This window comes from Symphodus melops (genome assembly GCF_947650265.1).
Source record: "Symphodus melops genome assembly, chromosome: 12".
NCBI classification, from domain to species: Eukaryota; Metazoa; Chordata; class Actinopteri; order Labriformes; family Labridae; genus Symphodus; species Symphodus melops.
The window spans coordinates 5,347,552-5,365,310 of record NC_136702.1 but is presented as its reverse complement, the minus strand read 5'-3'; the positions used below and the strand labels follow the sequence as shown (position 1 = coordinate 5,365,310).

Below are 17,759 nucleotides of genomic sequence, written 5' to 3'. Positions count from 1 at the left end.
CAGGAAGCTGTTACAACTGTAGTTAACAAGTTCTCGTTGATGATCCCGAATGAATATTTAACTGAACAAAACACAAACATTTGCTTTTAGGAAGCAATTTGCAAATGTTCGTATGCGCAAAAGGAAAACTATAAAGATCTGTACAACAGAGACTTAACAATCTTCCACTCTAAGTCCACAGACTGCACAGATCAATCTTGCTCTGTAGGTTGATAGGATCTAGCTGTGCCATGCTGCCATCACCTGGTCAGTATGCTAATAGCATGCTTTTAGTCTGCTTGTGTTCAGTGTCTGGAAGAACTGAACTATCAGCTTGCAGTTTAACCACACTCACATTTCAAAGACATTTTTCTTTTTGTTGTATTCATGCTTTTCTTCTGTAATTTAAGTACCTTTTAAGTTCCACTTCTTTTCCTCTTATCCTTACATGTCCAGGCAATGTATTAGCATCATCACATCCATTTCAGACATAATTGCCAACTGAGACATCCTGAGAGATACAAAAGTTCAGAGGTCAATTTTAGTCTGATGTCATAGTCTGGTTGATTGATAACACCTAAACTGACACTTTTTTTTAAAGTTGGCACTTTTTGCAATGCAGTTCATTGAGTGGCATGTCACTTTAGCCAGCAAGCTATATTTGGTTATACTTTAGAATCAGATAAACTGGCCTTCTCAGATTGCTAGCTTGTAGTTAAACCTCTGCGTTAAGTCTTTCACATCTTGCGTCCCCAACACTGCCTGTGCTTAGTTTCAAAATGATGCGTTGAGTGGTTGTGTGAATTAAAGTGACAGCAGTTCCACAGTTTATTTGCACCTCATGTCTGACATGTCAGAGCTGATTGCTATATTTAAACCTTGCTGCAGCATTGAGATGCTGCTGAGTAAAAAAAACAAAAAAACCCCCACTATTGTTTCCTGTAGATTTCCCCCCCGCGGAGAGTTGTCGGTTGTTATAGTTGTTGGTTGACGTGGCTGCAAAGACTTTTCTACATAATTACAAAGCAAACACTGAGATACTGTCTGTGGGCTGGATGTTTTTTTTTTTTTTTTAATGGTTATAAGCTTCATTTTCGCCTGCATGTGTTACACCTGAGCCACAGACACTCGTGCTTTGTCTGCCAGAGCAAAGATGCACAGAAAACATCTCCAGTCTCCTGGGTGAGTCAATCAGCTCTGAACACAGATGTTTTTGCCACAACAGCAGCACTCCCATACTGTGAGTGTAAATTACACCTCAGAAATTAATTGCAGTTTTGATCCTTTTGATAATAAGCCCTGTGCACAGTGATGCATTCAGTGTTACAAAGCGTGTGCAGTACACATCAGTGTGAAAGTTTGATGTCGGTTTCATATCATTGCACTGGTCAAGTTGCTCATTGATCGGATGCTGCCGGTGTGCGTGTGCCTGCTCTTCCGTCTCACGCTCCGCAGATAGTTCCTGTAAAGAATCACACTGATCACTCGGTCCTGGAACTGTTTGGACACTATGTAGTACAGAATGATGTCCAGTACGGTGCTCAGGTTCATTAAGAATGTGGTGAAGACGGCCCATGTGCTGAACCCGCCATCTTTGTCATCTCCGAGCAAACGCAGAACCAGACACACGTGAAACGGCACGAAACACACCAACACTTGGATAATCAGCGTGATGATGATACGAATAGACTTCTGCTTCACTTTAGGCTTGAGTTTAGAGGTTCTGCCGTGGATCAGATTATCCACGATGACTATATAGCAGCCGATCATTATACAAATGGGAACCAGGAAGAAGAAGATCAGGCGCACAAAGTTGACGAGGTTTTCGTGGCGCATGTAGATGATGTCTTGCATTTTGATGCAGGTGGTGAAGTTTGAGGCGCGGTCGGGGTCTTCTTCTGAGAAAAGCAGGGGCACAGTGCTGCCAAGAGTCATAAACCACACCCCTAAACTCCCCATCACGGCTTTGGGGACGTTCCTCAGCTCTTTGCCATGCTTTGGCTGCACGATGGCCATGTAGCGGTCAGTGCTGATGAGAGCAAACAGCCACAGGGCCATGCAGGGGTAGAAGATGGTGAGGGCGGCTGTGATCCTGCAGAACAGGTCTCCAAAGTACCAGTAGTCCTGGTGATGGTAGACCATCCTGAAAGGAAGCAGCAGGATGAAGGTCAGGTCCACTATGGCCACGTTTATCATGTAGATGGTTACAGAATTCCTTTTCTTGGTGGTGAGGGAAAACACCCATAGAGCAATGACATTGACGATCACGCCGATGACGAAGATGAAGCAGTAGAAGACCAGGCCTGCTATGCGGTACTCCACGGGTCCCTGCTCCAGCTTCACAGCACCAGAATCCACAGACATGTTGGAGCAGTTTGGATCCAGATTCATCCTGAAACTTAGAATTCAGCAAGATATGCATTGATTTCCAGTCGATGGATATTTATCATGTTGTGTTCGAGAGTCATGTGAGCAGCAAGTCTGTATTCTGGCCATATCTTTTGAATCTCTAGAAAAATAATTAAACATATGAAAATAAAAAAATAACTGAATACTTGAAATGTAGGCCTGTAATTCACTATCAGCTTCAAAAATATAACAAAAGGCTGTCTGAATACCTTGTATGCCATTTAAAAGAAGCAAAACCAGTAGTTCCTCTTAATTAAGAATACAGATAGTTAATACTTACTCTTGAACATTATGTTGAAGTTATCCGTAAGTCCAAATACTAGGGTTCAATTCTAGGAAAAGAACATGAAAAGATATGTTTACACTCCATAAAACTGAAATATGACTTAGTTCTCAGAGGATGGTTTAAAAGCGCAGTCAAAAGACATGACAAAGAAAAGCCAGACGCTGCTTCTAAATACGAACATGCTGGATATGTGATTTTTGCAATTTGCAGAACCTGCTGCTTGTTAATTTGAATAGATATTTATAAAAGCTGTGCAGCTGCACTGTGAACGACAAGAGGAAGAGAAACAGACCATGCCTGTCTACATGTGGCATATGGAACATAAACAAGCTATTAAAAAGAACATATTCACGTACTGTACATTAAAAGTGTATAAAGAATGGAAGTGTAACTTTAATCCATGTTCAGGGAAAACAATGTAGAAGTGAAATTTGGGCCTCTCAGAAATGATGCTGTGTATTGATCGATAACCATGTGACTTCCTTGTTTCACTTTTAGGTTACCTTTTTGAACTGTATTTTACGGTACTGTACTTTACTATACTCACTATTATTACTCTTATCAAGCCTACTGTGTATCACCGCATGTGCAATAGGTCCAAGTTGTGACTATATAGTTTCTTTCAACTGAATGCACTTTTTGTACACACAGTCATATCGTCAGTATCGTTAACTTTTTTACATAGTGCCGTTTTTCATATTCTTTGTCTATCCATATTTTCATTCTTGTGTTTCCCACTGCCAAGTTGTGTATAAGAGTAAATGTAATGACCAGATTTCCCAAGGATGGAGTATTTCTGAGTCACAACAATATGTTTTGTTAATTAAGGGTGATTATTTCTTTTTGAAAATGTATCCATCCACAGAATATTAATAATTAATAATTCAGTATTTTTCTAAGTTCTTTCTTTCTTTCTTTTTTTATTTATATAAAAAAAAACTTACAAAAAAGAGACTTTAAAACATGTCTGCAAGATCTACTTTCCCTCCTCCGTGTCAAAAGTTCCAACAGATCAGCTAGCCTTTCCTGAACAATTAAAAACTTCACTTACCAAAGAAATCACCCAGACATCTCGACAAAACCTTTATAAAGCAGCGTGTTGGTTTGTCTGAGCACTCAGCCAAAACAGGGAAGTGAACACTTTCTCAAAGGGTAATGTGATGGAAACCGTGGTGAGGCTGAGCACGGTGTAAAGCCCCCCCATGCATCACTTCCTGTGTCGACTGCACTTTCAGATTCCTTTACAGTATCTGCGTCGTTGGAACACAAAGGGGCTACAGCTTTCCACAGTCTGCAATTACACCCCCTTAAAGAAAATGATGTGCCATTAGAAGTGGGAGTGTGTTTGGCAGGCAGAGAGATGGCAGATTTAGGGCGAGTTATTGATTGGAAAAGTGGGGTCTGTCACAGCACATTAGTTCTCAGGGGAGTAATCCACAGCAGGTTGCAGTGAGAAGCATCTGCTGCTGGAGAGAAGTAATTAAAAACAGGATGTTGAGGCAGTTGCCATATAAACAGGAAATAAGACGGTGGTAATAGACACTTCACGCTGATGCTGTGAGATAGTTTTACACCACGTCCACTTAATGGATGCAGAGCGCATAGCTCAGGTGAAGAGCTCAAGGTCAGTGTGGACCTGGATTGAATACAGATTAATGTGTGTGATTAATGTGCGTGTGAGCTGCTAACAACTATGAATTAGGACGTTTGGCTCAAAGAACATTGTGCAATCAAAAAGTTCTTCCCCTGATCTCATAACTGCTACTTTCTGTTCCCTTTATTGATCTTGTGAAATGCACAATAAATCACACTGTCTCACGACTCGCACCGTCTCAAAACTGAACTTTTCACACGCACAATGTTTCTACAACAGTATTAATATCAACGCTGCTCATTCAATCTTATTCTTATTCCTGGGAACAATTATCTCTCGGCATGTACTCTCGATGTGTCTTAAAAAATCTCAGACCAGATGGCACCTTGTGTTCATTGCAATATGTTGTTATGACAACAGTCTGTGTGATGTTTCCCTCTCTTTGATACTCGTCATGTGGCTGCCTTTGCAAGTCTCCAACTCCATAAGAAACCTTGGGTAGTTATTGTTCACCTGCATGGAATCATTGAATTTATTCTTGTCCCTGTCCACCAGGGCAACATTAGGTTTTCTCTTTTAATACCTGCTAATTAATAATCCAATAATCTGATGTTCATAATAAGTATGTAAAATACTTAATTAAAAAAAAAAAAAAGTAGACTAACTGTAACTCAAGATATAAGTGAATATATATTTGACACATTTAACTTCCTTATATATCTCTTTATCCTGTTTTACATTGCCCTCTAGTGGCTGAAAATATTCACTACAAAAATTACAGATTTAAGAGTCAGTCTTTTGCTTTTTTAATAAGTACTTATGTATATAGGCAGGCTGCTCAGGGGAATTAGAAAATATAATGGATTTTATGTTTTGTATTCAATCTTTGGTAATGTATGCCCAACATTTCTTGACAGACCATGAAGTTTAAAAAAAAAAATCTCAGTATGAATCACAGACTGTATAAAAAGATGAACAAGACAGCTGCACAAAAGTGAAACCAAAGAGTTGGTCAGCTTCTACTGACCAGCTGCAGTAGACATAAACTGGGGAAGCCTGGGGACTTTCCCCAAGGAAACTTTGAGCAGATAACACTTTACTTCCTGTATTCTGGTGTATTTGAATCCACCTATTTGTCATGAAGTTGTCTTTATTTTTGTAAAGGAAAACAGAAAACCAATTACTTATTTCATTTTCGAAATAGATGTCTGGCTTGTACTTCCCTCATGACTACAGTCAGTCACATGATAGTCTGATGACACACATGCACAAATAAGAGAGACAGACATTTTCTTTTTTCACTTTTCATCATCAACATTTTATCTTTTAGGGGGATTCCACTTGAATTTGTTTTTCTTTATTCAGAATTTCAACATGTGTTTATATATTAGGTGCAGATGGAAATAGTGTTTTGTCAGTGTATTATGAAAAAGAGTGTAAAAAAGTGCATCAAACTAAGCACAAAGTATTCTGCATGGTGAATGCCCCAGGAAAATAATAAGTTGAATACCTTATTAAGACTCAAAAAAAGATTTTTAAGTCATAACAGCAATCAATGTAAGGGCATAATCATTATAAAATAAATTACCAGACTTATTAACACCTATGAAATTGTCATGTTTCCAATTTCTGATGTTTCTTTGTCACTATCCTCTAATCCCCAATGAAATCTGAAAGAAACAAAGGGAGTGATGAAGCAGATGGCAATTATATGTGTGAAATACAGCTCTGTGCAAGTAAAGTCGCTAGACTGTCAGCAAGGGACATGTTTTAGAAACATGAAATGGAAAAATGTAGAAGTGTAAAACAAAGCATATGACAAGGTCGAGGTGTTAACAAACATCTGATGACACCCTGCGTTGTGTTACTTAATTACCATGAATAGTATCTTTTTTCTTTTTTTACATGTTAATGTTCTTAAAGAAATCAATGATTAACAGTTTGTTTCAGTAAATACTCCAGCTATACATTATCGGTGCACTGATAAGATGCTGCTACTTAAATCTAAATCTGCTGATTGATTTTTCAACAAAAATCAATACAGTCAGGAATCAATAATGCACCTATGTCAGCGAACATCATTGGGTAAGATTTGCTTGTAATCATTTCAGACAAATTGCAGTTGTGAAAACAAATGTAAAATAATCTAAATAAGGTTAGATCTCCTGATAAAGACTCCTTCATTATCAGCTGTCTGATTTTTCTAATCAAACTATGAACGCTGCTGTCACTGTAAGCAAGCAGCAGCATGCTGAGATGCAGCCGCAGCACCCACAAAAAGGCCATGAATGATATGTTTGACTTAAATCATGATCGAGTTTAACTTTACTCCAGGTGAAGGTAGGCGGATTCCACTTAAGTCAAGGTGTCACTAATTACAGAGCTTCTCCCTGATTGGTCAAAGAAAGCAGGTAACTGTGTATTAAAGGTGTGGGCAAAGAGCACACTGATTGGTCTGAATTGACACTCCTCATAAGAGGGTTGTGACAAGAGTCAGTGTTTCCCCTTTATGCTGATTTTTGTGTGCAACAGGCCTCAAATGTTTTTGTTTTTTTTCCAGTTGAGAAATCCAATCCTGTTTGATCATCTTTTCTTGCAGTCAAGCTGCCTGCCTTCCACAAGTAAAACCATTTTTTATTGGAACAAGATGTGATTGTTTTACAAGCCAAGAGAGAAGTTAAAGGTGCTGAAAGGAAAATATGATCTCACAGTTATAGCGGTTATGATTCTAATGCATTATATTGCATATTAATTGAAGAACCACCTCTAATTCTTGAAAAATGGGTCAAACATTGTAAAAGAAAAACACTTTATTCTGGCAAGTATTTATTATAGACAATGAGGGCTCCCTGGCATGTTCAATTATTTATGTTCCTGGTATATTTTCTATTGCTGTCTACATGTCACATACATAAGACCCCAATTACAACCCCCAAACATTGAGACAGATTATACACAGTACTCACACCATAGCTGGGACTGCCACAAAGCCAATTCCTCTGAAATTAAGGCAAATGACACCTGATGTTATTTGGGTAAATTTCTCAAATTTCTGGGTAAAGCACACCTACTTGATTGAAATTTAACTTAAGTAAGTACAAATCTTTTGGAAAACAACTTAATCTGTCAGTGATTATATTTCAATTGTGGAGTTGTATAGGACTTTAGTGGTGGCTCACGAAGGAGCCTGTCTTCAATGAGTGGGTTTTGCATACAGTATGTCCTCTGTTTGCATGTAGGTGATGCATTAACCGCATAATCAGAGCAAACGTGTGATACTGTTTTACTGCTTGATAGAGGTGACAGAATGCAATCATATGCTGCAATACAAAAAAGAAGACGTTAAACAAGAATGTACAAAATGCTAGATTTAAAATACAATCTTACTGTTCAAGTGTTTTCCTTTCTAGCAGGTTTGTTAAGGCTCAAGAACGCACAATGCATTACACTAAAAACATTCAATGCAAAATAAACTCTTGTTTCACCCAGTTGAGGTTTACTTATAGGTATTTGAAAGAACAGTTACATGTAGTCCATTGTTTCCTGAGATATCAGATGTGTGTGCTGGACTGAAACAAGAGGTAACATGGTGAGCATGGCTCCATTGGAATCGAACTCATGTCTTCTCCTTCAACATCTCAGTTCAGCTGAAGCATTGTGAGGATGAGACAAGATGTGAGGTCATTGCTTCGACGCAAATCTTCAGTTGATGCTTTCAAAAGAATTTGGATTGGTGTCTCATTTTACTGGCCCTTTGCAGCATGTTCTCAGTCCTCAAAGCTAAATGTTTGCACAGCGAGTATGGGGTCTGACGTGAGTTCGGTGTTCAGTTGCAAGTAATTCGGATGTTAGTTTTAATAGATGTTCCATTCCATGTAAAATTCTCTACCTTAGCACTGATCAGTCTTTGGGCAGCAGACAAAGATGCTTTATGAACATGAGCACTGCTTTCAGTCCTTGGGCGCATTAATCTCTGCTTTCCTGAGAAAGTCCCCAGTATCCATAAGAAAATGTAAGCTCAGGAAGTCATTCTGTTGATGCCCTTTTAAATCCCTCCCTTGTGTCCACTAATCCGATCCAGTAACAGCTGAATTCCTGCAGATTCAGGTGCTGAGTAGCTGCATGAAGTCCCAGATGATAAGTGTGAGTAACATTATGTATCCGGTCTTGATTTAAGTAGGCCCACCCATATAGGGTCCTCTCATCTTGAATCTTAAGTTGCCTCATTCACTCATCAAGCGTGATCTCCTATCCGTGAGCCTCTCACATGTACCTACTGTGGAACTGTTGAGTTGGATCTTGTTGCCGTCGATAAAATCCTTGGACGAGCCTTCTGGCGATGTCCTCACTACACTAGAGATGGACATGCTGACAGGAAGCTTCAGCAGCTTCATAAGTTTCCTCTTGTAACCTTTACATGCAAAGAAGTAGATAAAGGGATCCAAACAGGCGTTGAGGTTCATCAGGCACACGGTAATGTGCAACGACACCTGGAAGGCCGTGAGGGCGGCGCAGCTGGGTTGGGACGTCAACTTGCGGATCATGTACTGCAGGAGGTCGATGTGATAGGGGCTGTAGCAGATGACAAAAACCATAGACACGCAGCAGATCACACCGATGGCTTTGCGACTCCGACCAGACTTATCCGTGAGATGGTTCTTTTTGGCTGTGTGGATGAGTTTGGAACACAAGACAGAGTAACATACAAGGATGGTCACCAAAGGGATGATGTAACCGAGGAAGACGGCACCAATAAGTGTAGGGGCGATGTTGTCAACCATCTCAAAGTTGGGGTATTCCATACAAGTGATGAAACCATCATACACACTGGTCATAGGCATGCTCAGAAGAGGAAGAGTCTGCCCCAGCACCAGCAGCCACACACCGACACAAATGTATCGCACAGTACTGACTTTCCTGAATCGAGCGTAGCGCAGGGGCAGGACAACAGCGATGAAGCGGTCCACGCTCAGACAGGTCATGAAATTGACCCCAGCGTAGGTGTTTATGTAGAAGACTAGGCCGGTGATCTTGCACAGTGGCTCGCCGAGAGGCCAGTGAAAGCCCATAGCGTAGTATGCAATCCTCAAAGGCAGAGATAAGGTGAAGAGGATGTCCGAGATGACCAAGTTGAGAGAGTATAGGGTGGTGGAGTTCATCTTCTTTAAATTGGGACGGATGACGTGCAGGGCGAGGCAGTTACCAAGAAGACCGACAATGAATACCAGGGAATAGAAAAGAGGCATGAGGACCCTGGCATAGTCCCGGTGGTCGTAGAGGGTTTTACAGTCAGTCTGGGTGGAGGTGTTGGAGGATGAGCGGTTGGCCGCCGTTGATACAGTGGTCAAACTCATCTTGATATATTTTTGAGCCAAACACTATAAGACAGGAAATAAGAACGTGTTAATACAACTTCCTGTTCAGTGATTCACAACAATTGTACAGGAAATGTGTATTTAATGGGGAAGCAAAATGGGACTTGTAAATTTGAAAAAAATTAAAATAAAAATCTGTCTTTGCGGAAGTGAAACTCAATAAGGTACTAACACTGTCACAAGAAAAAGCACATGCAGGATTAACAAGAAGAGACAGTAAGATATGTTATGGTATTAGTCATAACTCTTGGTCATAACACACAACTAGCAGAAAATTGCTTTGAAATGGTAATGATAAGATTATGAAGAAATTAGGCAAAAAGATTCACAATATCTCTGAACACATCAAAGGCTCATAATGAATCCAATATATATTACCGAATAAACCCTTAAGCATAACAAAATAAAAATGTTTTGGAATTGGTGAATTCTCTGCTGAGCTCCCATTAGTAACCAACAGCATGGTAATGAAAAGCATCCTGTCCTGTAGTAGTTATTGTAGTGTATGGTGCCATCTTGTGGTTCTTTGCAAGCAAAACAGGACAAAGGGACAAACTCTTCCCTGGTAACTTTTGCCATGGTTTCATGCTAACCAATGCTTTCATAATCAATTTTCCCATTTCTTAAAAAAAGGCAAAAAGTCAAAACAAAGTTCAAGACACTGATATGCTGTGAAACTGTGTGTTCCTCTGATGCACTTATAACAGGTCAAATGTATCTTTAAAGTTAGCTTATGTAGTTTGACATATACAGAAGCTATCTTTTAAACCAAAAACTATTTTGTGGTTTAAACTGACCGCAGTTCCATCTTCCACAGCTTTTAACCTATTCAAACACTATTGTATGTTTATGACTCACAGGATACCGCTGCTGTTTTTGCTGCTAAAAGTGACATGAAGGAAGTCTGTGAACAATAACACTGCTTTAAGTGTGATTCTGAATGCAGCTGCAGCACTCTCACATTTACACATTGCAAAAAAAAAAAAAAAAAAAGTGTTGAGAGAAGAGTTAGTATATGAGGAAGTTAGCCTCCCCAGGGTACTCTGCCTGAGAATGGCTGGCAGTTGGAAAGTTATATTGTGGGGGCAAAAATGACACCACCCTGCAGCTATGGCCATGTCCTCCAGCACACACAGAGAAACTTGTTTCCTGGCCGTTGGCATGTGGCAGGGGTATTTAGGGAAAACATGTAGAGCACAGGATTTTTCAATAAATGTATATATATAAATATAATTAGGCTACTTTAACATTTGGCAAATAATAAATCTATATTCTATGTCTATGATCTTTTATTCAAGAACATCAGGACTGTGTTGAAAGAGCCTCAAACTGTCAGTGCTGCAACTTTCATTAATGACTGATAAAAATCATTGTTTTTGGCACTAAAATTCCCACGTGGACGACCACATTTTTTTCATACAGCAATATTTACTCATTTTTAAATAGGGAGGATTTTATTTCTAGAAATGTTATTATATTTCCATATAATGTTAATATGGAAATTTGAATTAGCCCTTTTGTTGCAGACATCTGCATGTAGCAAATATCTGATTTAAGATTAAACATATTTTTTCTCAGGAAAGTCATCACATGCTAAACTACAAATAGTACGTTTCCTTAGACAATTATCTGTTTCAAGCTTTTATTAAAAAATAAAGTAAACAAGACTTACCTCACAGATGTTTCTCTGGAGATTTACAGAGCTCCCCCTGATCCTGAACACATCACACTTCTGCTTCAAAGTTGATCGCGGTTGAGGGCTGAGTCCTGACAGCACCACCACACTGCCCTGAATGAGAACAACGTGACATAGAGAAATCAAGATATGTGTCTGCTGCTGGTAACCATAGTGACAAAATATCCTGTTGTAGCTCTCTCACTCTCTCTCTTTCCCGCTCCCTATACCTGTGTGTTTATGTGTCTCTTCACCTATCTGTCTTTTCCTAAACCTTTTAGTTCACGTGATACTTAATTTGGCCGGGGGTTTTAGCCATCTGTGTCATATTCTGGGAGAGGAACACTGAGGTTTCAGACACATGGCAGAACGATACATGCCATGTGAGTACTCCAAGGAGGATGTGGCTCCAGCTGCACCCATGACACCGTATTTATTATGAAACTTAGCTTTGGTAACATTCTCTCCTTTTTGCATAAAGATAACACAACAATTTTCTTTTATCACTCCTTCACTTCACTTCCTTGTTGTAAATGTGTGTTGGGCAAGTTCCCCTTTGCCTTCAAACATACCTTTTATATTTGGTGTTTTTAGCTCCAAATGACTTTCAGAAAAGAAAAACACCTGTGACACGTTTCGATACAGATACATGTTTCTTTTCTTTTTTTTAACAAGTGATCTTTTATTTAGTGAGTCAGATGGCTTTTCAAACAAACAAGCTGTCACTATGGTTTAAGTGGTTCAAGGTGTAGAAGACTTTGTAGGGATGTGGTTTACCTTTGATATATTACAAGTAGGTAAAGTTTATCACATACAATGACAAAACTGAACTCCTCATAAATTAATATAACCGACAATAATTATTCCCTGAAGCAAAAAATAACACGACTGAAAAACAATGAATAAGATCTGTTTTTGCTACATTACATCCTGTACCCTCCTCCTCCCCACACGTCCTGTCTCTCTTCAGTTGTCCTATCCAATTAGAGAAAAAATGGCCCAAAAAACAGCTTTTTTACAATTAAAAAAAAACAATTTTATCTCAATTTTTACATTGTTTCAAACAATTCAAGCCCACTGGTCTATCATACGTATTAACGATCTAAATTAAATAACAATTAAATCAGGCGGTACCAATCAAGGCAACAACAAAAAAGGAATAGGAGTTTTCTGTTTATTTGAGTTATGTCAGGGAAACTGTGCAAAGGAAACAACAAGCAGCTGCATGAACCTTAAATCATGGTGTTGCGACTGAACTCTAACTTCAGATGCCCTGCGGTTTCCACACCTTTGAATCACTCCCGCTCTTCTGGGCACATCTTTCACCTTGAATCACACAGTCAGTTTCGGGTTATGCACTTTGATGCCACATAGGTGTGGTTATGTATTGGTGTTTTTTGACTAAATTCACTTGTTTTCATAAGAATAGTTGTACCCTATTAAACAGAGAGATATGAAAACTTTGCTCTTCCGTTCCAGTTGTCATTAGGATAAAAAAGCACCTTCTGGAATATCTGTTAAAAGAATCACAATCTGTTTTTTATTGACCACTGCCCTTCTTTGTTCAAAACAAGTCCGGCAGTAAGGCAGAGGAAGCAGTTTAACTTCCCTGTGGCCTTGCCATGTGGACCTGACTCACTCAAGCTTCAGACGGTCAGATCACACCCAGCGCTGACAGACGACAGGCATGGTAGTCGGCCATTTCTATTCATAGAAAACAATGGGGCTGAGCACAACAGAAAACTCCCTCACAGCACCTTTACACTCCACCACTTGGTCTTGTAGTTATTGGACTTGAAAACCCTAAAGGGCCCGTAGGCAGGTCTGTTAGTTGTACCAAGAATGAGATCAAGGTCTGGGGAGGGGGCTTTTAGTTAATGTGATCCTCCTCTCTGGGATTAACAACATCATTGGTTTGATGTGCAGTTTGTCTGTCTTGGTTTTAATTTGGTGATTGATTGCCATGTGGTGTCTCTGATTCGGTGGATGTTTTATTGATTTAACTGTTGTTCCTTGCACTCCTGTGTTCGTATCCTCAGTGTAAAGTACATTGAGCTTACCTGTAAGGAAGTGTGCTTTATAAATAGACTGTATATTCTATCAACTTTAACAGAGAATGAGTCTCTTCATTTTATCATTGCAAGAAGAAAACAATTCTACAGAAAATAAGACTTAAGCGTTTAACTGCTCTTGATAATAATCAGTGTTGGTACATCCTGTGTAAGGAAGCCACAGATGTGAAACTTCAAAAAGGAAATTCTGTTGAGTCGAATCTGTTGAAATATTCTAACTTTCTGGAATGAACGTTGTAAACGCATCGCAGTCTTTAATTGATGCTCATTGATTGTGTTGTGTATGTATGATGTCTATGGGAAGCACGCTGTGCCTCTGGCTTAAAAAAGGCTATATGAAAAAAAAAATATATATACTATTAACATGTTTCTTATTGTGTGTCCATAGGAGCGGTAAAGATGTGTCCACTTCAGAAGTGTATGAAGACAAACAGTATTTCCCAAACACATTTATTTATTAATTCATTGCTTGTTCAGTTATAGGTCTCTGATTCAATAACACGTCCAACTACCCTGACTGTGATCACTGTGTGTCACTTTGGTCTGCAGGGAATACATCGGAGAAATAAGTTTGCTCAGAGTTGCCAATAATGTTTGAGCCCTTAAAGCCCCAAAAAGTAAAAGAAAATAAATAAATGTTGTGCCACATTATTATCGTGTTGTGCGCACAAGATTATTATTATTTTGTTTTAGTTTTTTGGACTTCAAGGCCTCCATAAAATTATTATTCAGAGTATTTCAAAAATTGAAAACTAAGAATAGGGAACAAGAACTTCTCAACCATAGTCCCTAAATGCACTTTGTTCCTTACAGTACACCCTACAGTACCACATAACAAATATGTGTTGTTTACTAGAAGCTGATAAGTGTCAAAGTGAGACAGCAGGCGTCCCAACACGTGGTTAACATAAGATTGCAACAGTTTTAACAGGGAACTGCCTGTTTTTCTGAGTTCATCAGAAATAAAGAAAACACGTAGCTTGGTTCACATCAAACCTCAATCTGATACCCTTTTCACTTCTCGTCTTTATGTTTGATATGATCAATTAATAATAGTGATACCTTTATACAATACTTTTTTCAAAGAAGTTGCAAAGCATGTTACACACGATGGGAAAAACAAACACAACACAGTAATGAAACAAAACCATCAAGTCTATAAAAAGTAAGTCTGAAATATGTTTTAAATGTTTTCATTGAACCTTTATTTAACTCTGTATTTAACCCATTGAGCTCAAGCTTTCTCTCACAAGAGTGACCGGTCCAAGTGAGCAGCAGCAGCACGCATCATAATTAACATTACATGATGAAGAAACTGTTCGCAAACCAAAGTGTAGATATTTTGATCACTTATTTCAAATCAAAAGCTCATCAAGAGCTGTTCAATGGTGTCACGTTTTTTTGGTCTTTTAAGATCGACCCAAATGAAATCTGCCATTTTTTAAGTCTTTCTGGGGAAAGTTTTATGCTAATGGGGGGCAGAAAAACTAGACGCTCCTTTCTCCGAGCTCAGTCCAGACACATGGAACAGACAGCTTCAAAACATCACACTTTTCATTTCGTAATGTCTTTGACCCGATAGTCACAAGTACCAACCAAAAAACACTTCCCTACTTTCAAATGTGGGAGAGTGCAGAGACGCTCGTTTCCACAGCAGGGAGTTTCTTCTTAAGGATTAGGTACATTAAATGTTCCAGATCTGTGTGTAACTTGACATTTCTTATTGCCTTGTTTGACTCTTACTTTCTTTCTTTTCTTTTCTTTTCATTTGCATGAAATTGTTCCTTTCTCTTTGTCAGATTTTCTGTGACCAATAGATTAGAAATGTGCCAATGGAAATGTGTGCCAACCTGTGTACCACAGGACCCGTAGGTTGCATTGTGTGGGTGTGAGCAAATACCCGTTGTTGAATATCTGTGAGATTATCAAATCATTAATAGTTCTTAATAATTCTCCTTTTGTTAGGATACCACACGGCGAATGAAATTTAATAAATTTCAAGAGAAAGACTTACGCTCGAAGATAACAGGTTTTGTAAGCTTATTATGTCACAATACTGCAATACTGTTTATGTCTCAACTCATCTGTAAGAAATACATTCAGAAGGTTGCACATGATAAACAGACATCTCTTTCAAAATTGAAGTGGATTGTAAAAAGCATTTTTCTGCCAGTTTGCCTCACTTGGTAGTAGTAATCCTACAGTGGAAACAATACGACAGTGTACAGGTCTATGTTGCTCTTCATACTAGAAGTGTTTTGTTTTTTTTATCTCTTGAAGACGTTCACTCTTCATGCACCTTGATAGTTGGTGAAGTTGTCTTAGAAAATCCCTCTCTACTCACTTGACACACTGCCATAATTAAGAGTAAGACAGCAAACAAACAACAGCAACAAACACAATTTTGCAGTAAGCCTTCATCATCGCTGACTGCTGATGAAGGCATAGTGACAAAACTCCTCAGTTGCTGTTGTTTGTTTGCTGCCTCACCCGGATTAAAGAAACCCGAAGTTACCTCTGCATTTGATGCTCATAATAACTTGAATTTGTTAGAAACACAAGGTCAGTACGGTTTGTGCCACTTGCATATTTTTCTTTTTAAGTTTTTCTAGAGCAGTTAGGTTGTTTTTTTTTGTCAGATTAGAGGACAGTTGGGTCTTGTTTTGTTGAGTTTATTTAATTGGCGCAACCCCCTTGTTTAATCTTCACCAACACCTTGTTCATTTAATTCAGAATTACAAATGTTCAAATAAATCTTTTTTTAGGATTGCTACTATTCTTTAACTTAGTCAATTTATTTAGTTGTCTGTTACTACTCTGCCGGTACCAGGGATGTACAATCATTGCAGCATCATGTTACATGTACTCTTGGCCCAGCCAAACCACTAAATCTAATTTCCAACCCCTAGCTCTAACTTCAGTGGAAAACAAAGATCAGTATTTATTTGTGAAGTTATAGTTGGCCAACATTTAATAATAAGTTTGTTTATGACGCGCTTTCAATCTAAGTGGTAAGTACTGCACGTGGCTGATAAAGATGATTTAAAGAAATCTGAACAAAACTAAAAAACATTAAAAACACACCAAGATTTTAAGACAAACAACAACAAACAAAATCAATCATACTCAACAGTAAACAAGTGGTTCTTTAGCTTTGCTTCACATACATCAACAGAACATGCCTGCTATACTTTCCACTGTCGGAGCACAACAACTGTCTTCCTTTTGACCTGTGAGAAATTCAACAGACCGTCCCATGAGCACACATGGGTTCAACGGGTCTGTCCAATACAATTGTGACAGACCCGTTGAACCCATTGCAATTGTGCACTGCCATTTACTATTATAATTGCATGTTATATTAAAAGTTAACATCAGCACCTTAAAGTGTGCTCTTACCTGAAAGGGAAGCTATTGAAGAAAGGCCAGCACTGGAGTCATCATACTTCCCATCAGAACATTAGCTGCTAAATTCAGAACCATCTGCAGATCCCATAAATGGTAATCCAGCAAACGTAACAGAAGAACATTTTAATAATCTAACCAAAATAGACAAAGGCATAGATTGGTCTAAACATAGCAACGTTGCTGAGGTGAAAGAAGGTTACTTTCGTCACCTCCTATATGTCAATTAAATAAAAGTGAGCAAAAAACACGATGTCTCTGTGTCTGCAGTTGATAAGACAAGTCAGAGATAGTAAAATGATACAGGTGACTCAGTATTGGCTGTCCCATAACCATCATTTCTGTCTTAGCTGAGTTAAACGCACGGTAGGTAAATTCTGTTGCCCGGGGAACTCTCAAACAAACAATAACAAAAGATGACATTGAGGCTGGCAAGGAATCATTGGAGGGATTCTCTCTGTAACCCCCATCCCCGATGGGAAACCACATAATCTGCACACTTCTGCAATTTTGCCGTGTCTCTACCAAAACTACATAGTGCACCTTTAAATATGTGTGTAGGAATGCTATCAATAAGATTTTTTCATTCATACCCTGTCAGTCATTTTCCTCCTGCCTGCTCTTTGCCTCTTAAATACAATTCACTAGATAGTATCTGTGCACCTGACTTTTCTCAATAGAATCTGCAAAAATAACCCCATGATGACAGATCCATTTTTACTGCTGGTTATAATGCTGCCATTCACACAAACCCAGTTAAACCATCATTCAGCTCCAGGCAGACAGCAGTGGTGTGTTTCACCTCATACAGAGGAACACAATAAGTCAGTGTTACTTTTCGTGAAGTCTGTAAGCATCTGGCTGGCACACAGTAAATTGTTTTGAGTATTGGTTGCACACTGCCTCCCTCTATTGGACAACAATATAATGCAACAAAGCGCCTCACTTAATAGTCTTTGTTGTG

The 17,759-nt window shown here is 38.9% G+C and overlaps 2 protein-coding genes across 3 annotated transcripts; both read right to left on the bottom strand.

Annotated features, from left to right (window-relative positions):
- Positions 1-394: 394 nt before the first annotated feature.
- Positions 395-3,795, bottom strand: gpr18 (G protein-coupled receptor 18). 2 transcript variants are annotated; one of them, XM_079357904.1, is made up of 3 exons: positions 3,726-3,795; positions 2,669-2,720; positions 395-2,377 (listed from the first exon to the last, which is right to left on the bottom strand). In XM_079357904.1, the coding sequence occupies exon 3, from the start codon at positions 2,368-2,370 to the stop codon at positions 1,351-1,353; it is 1,020 nt and encodes a 339-aa protein (XP_079214030.1). In that variant the 5' UTR covers positions 2,371-2,377; positions 2,669-2,720; positions 3,726-3,795; the 3' UTR covers positions 395-1,350. The 2 variants fall into 2 exon arrangements, with proteins under 2 accessions (XP_079214030.1, XP_079214031.1); XM_079357905.1 differs by lacking the exon at positions 2,669-2,720 and having other exon boundaries at positions 3,726-3,784.
- A 3,265-nt stretch (positions 3,796-7,060) lies between these two features.
- On the bottom strand, positions 7,061-16,879 carry gpr183a (G protein-coupled receptor 183a). Its single transcript, XM_079357811.1, has 3 exons — positions 16,790-16,879; positions 11,316-11,432; positions 7,061-9,646 (listed from the first exon to the last, which is right to left on the bottom strand). The coding sequence occupies exon 3, from the start codon at positions 9,620-9,622 to the stop codon at positions 8,492-8,494; it is 1,131 nt and encodes a 376-aa protein (XP_079213937.1). The 5' UTR covers positions 9,623-9,646; positions 11,316-11,432; positions 16,790-16,879; the 3' UTR covers positions 7,061-8,491.
- Positions 16,880-17,759: the final 880 nt, after the last annotated feature.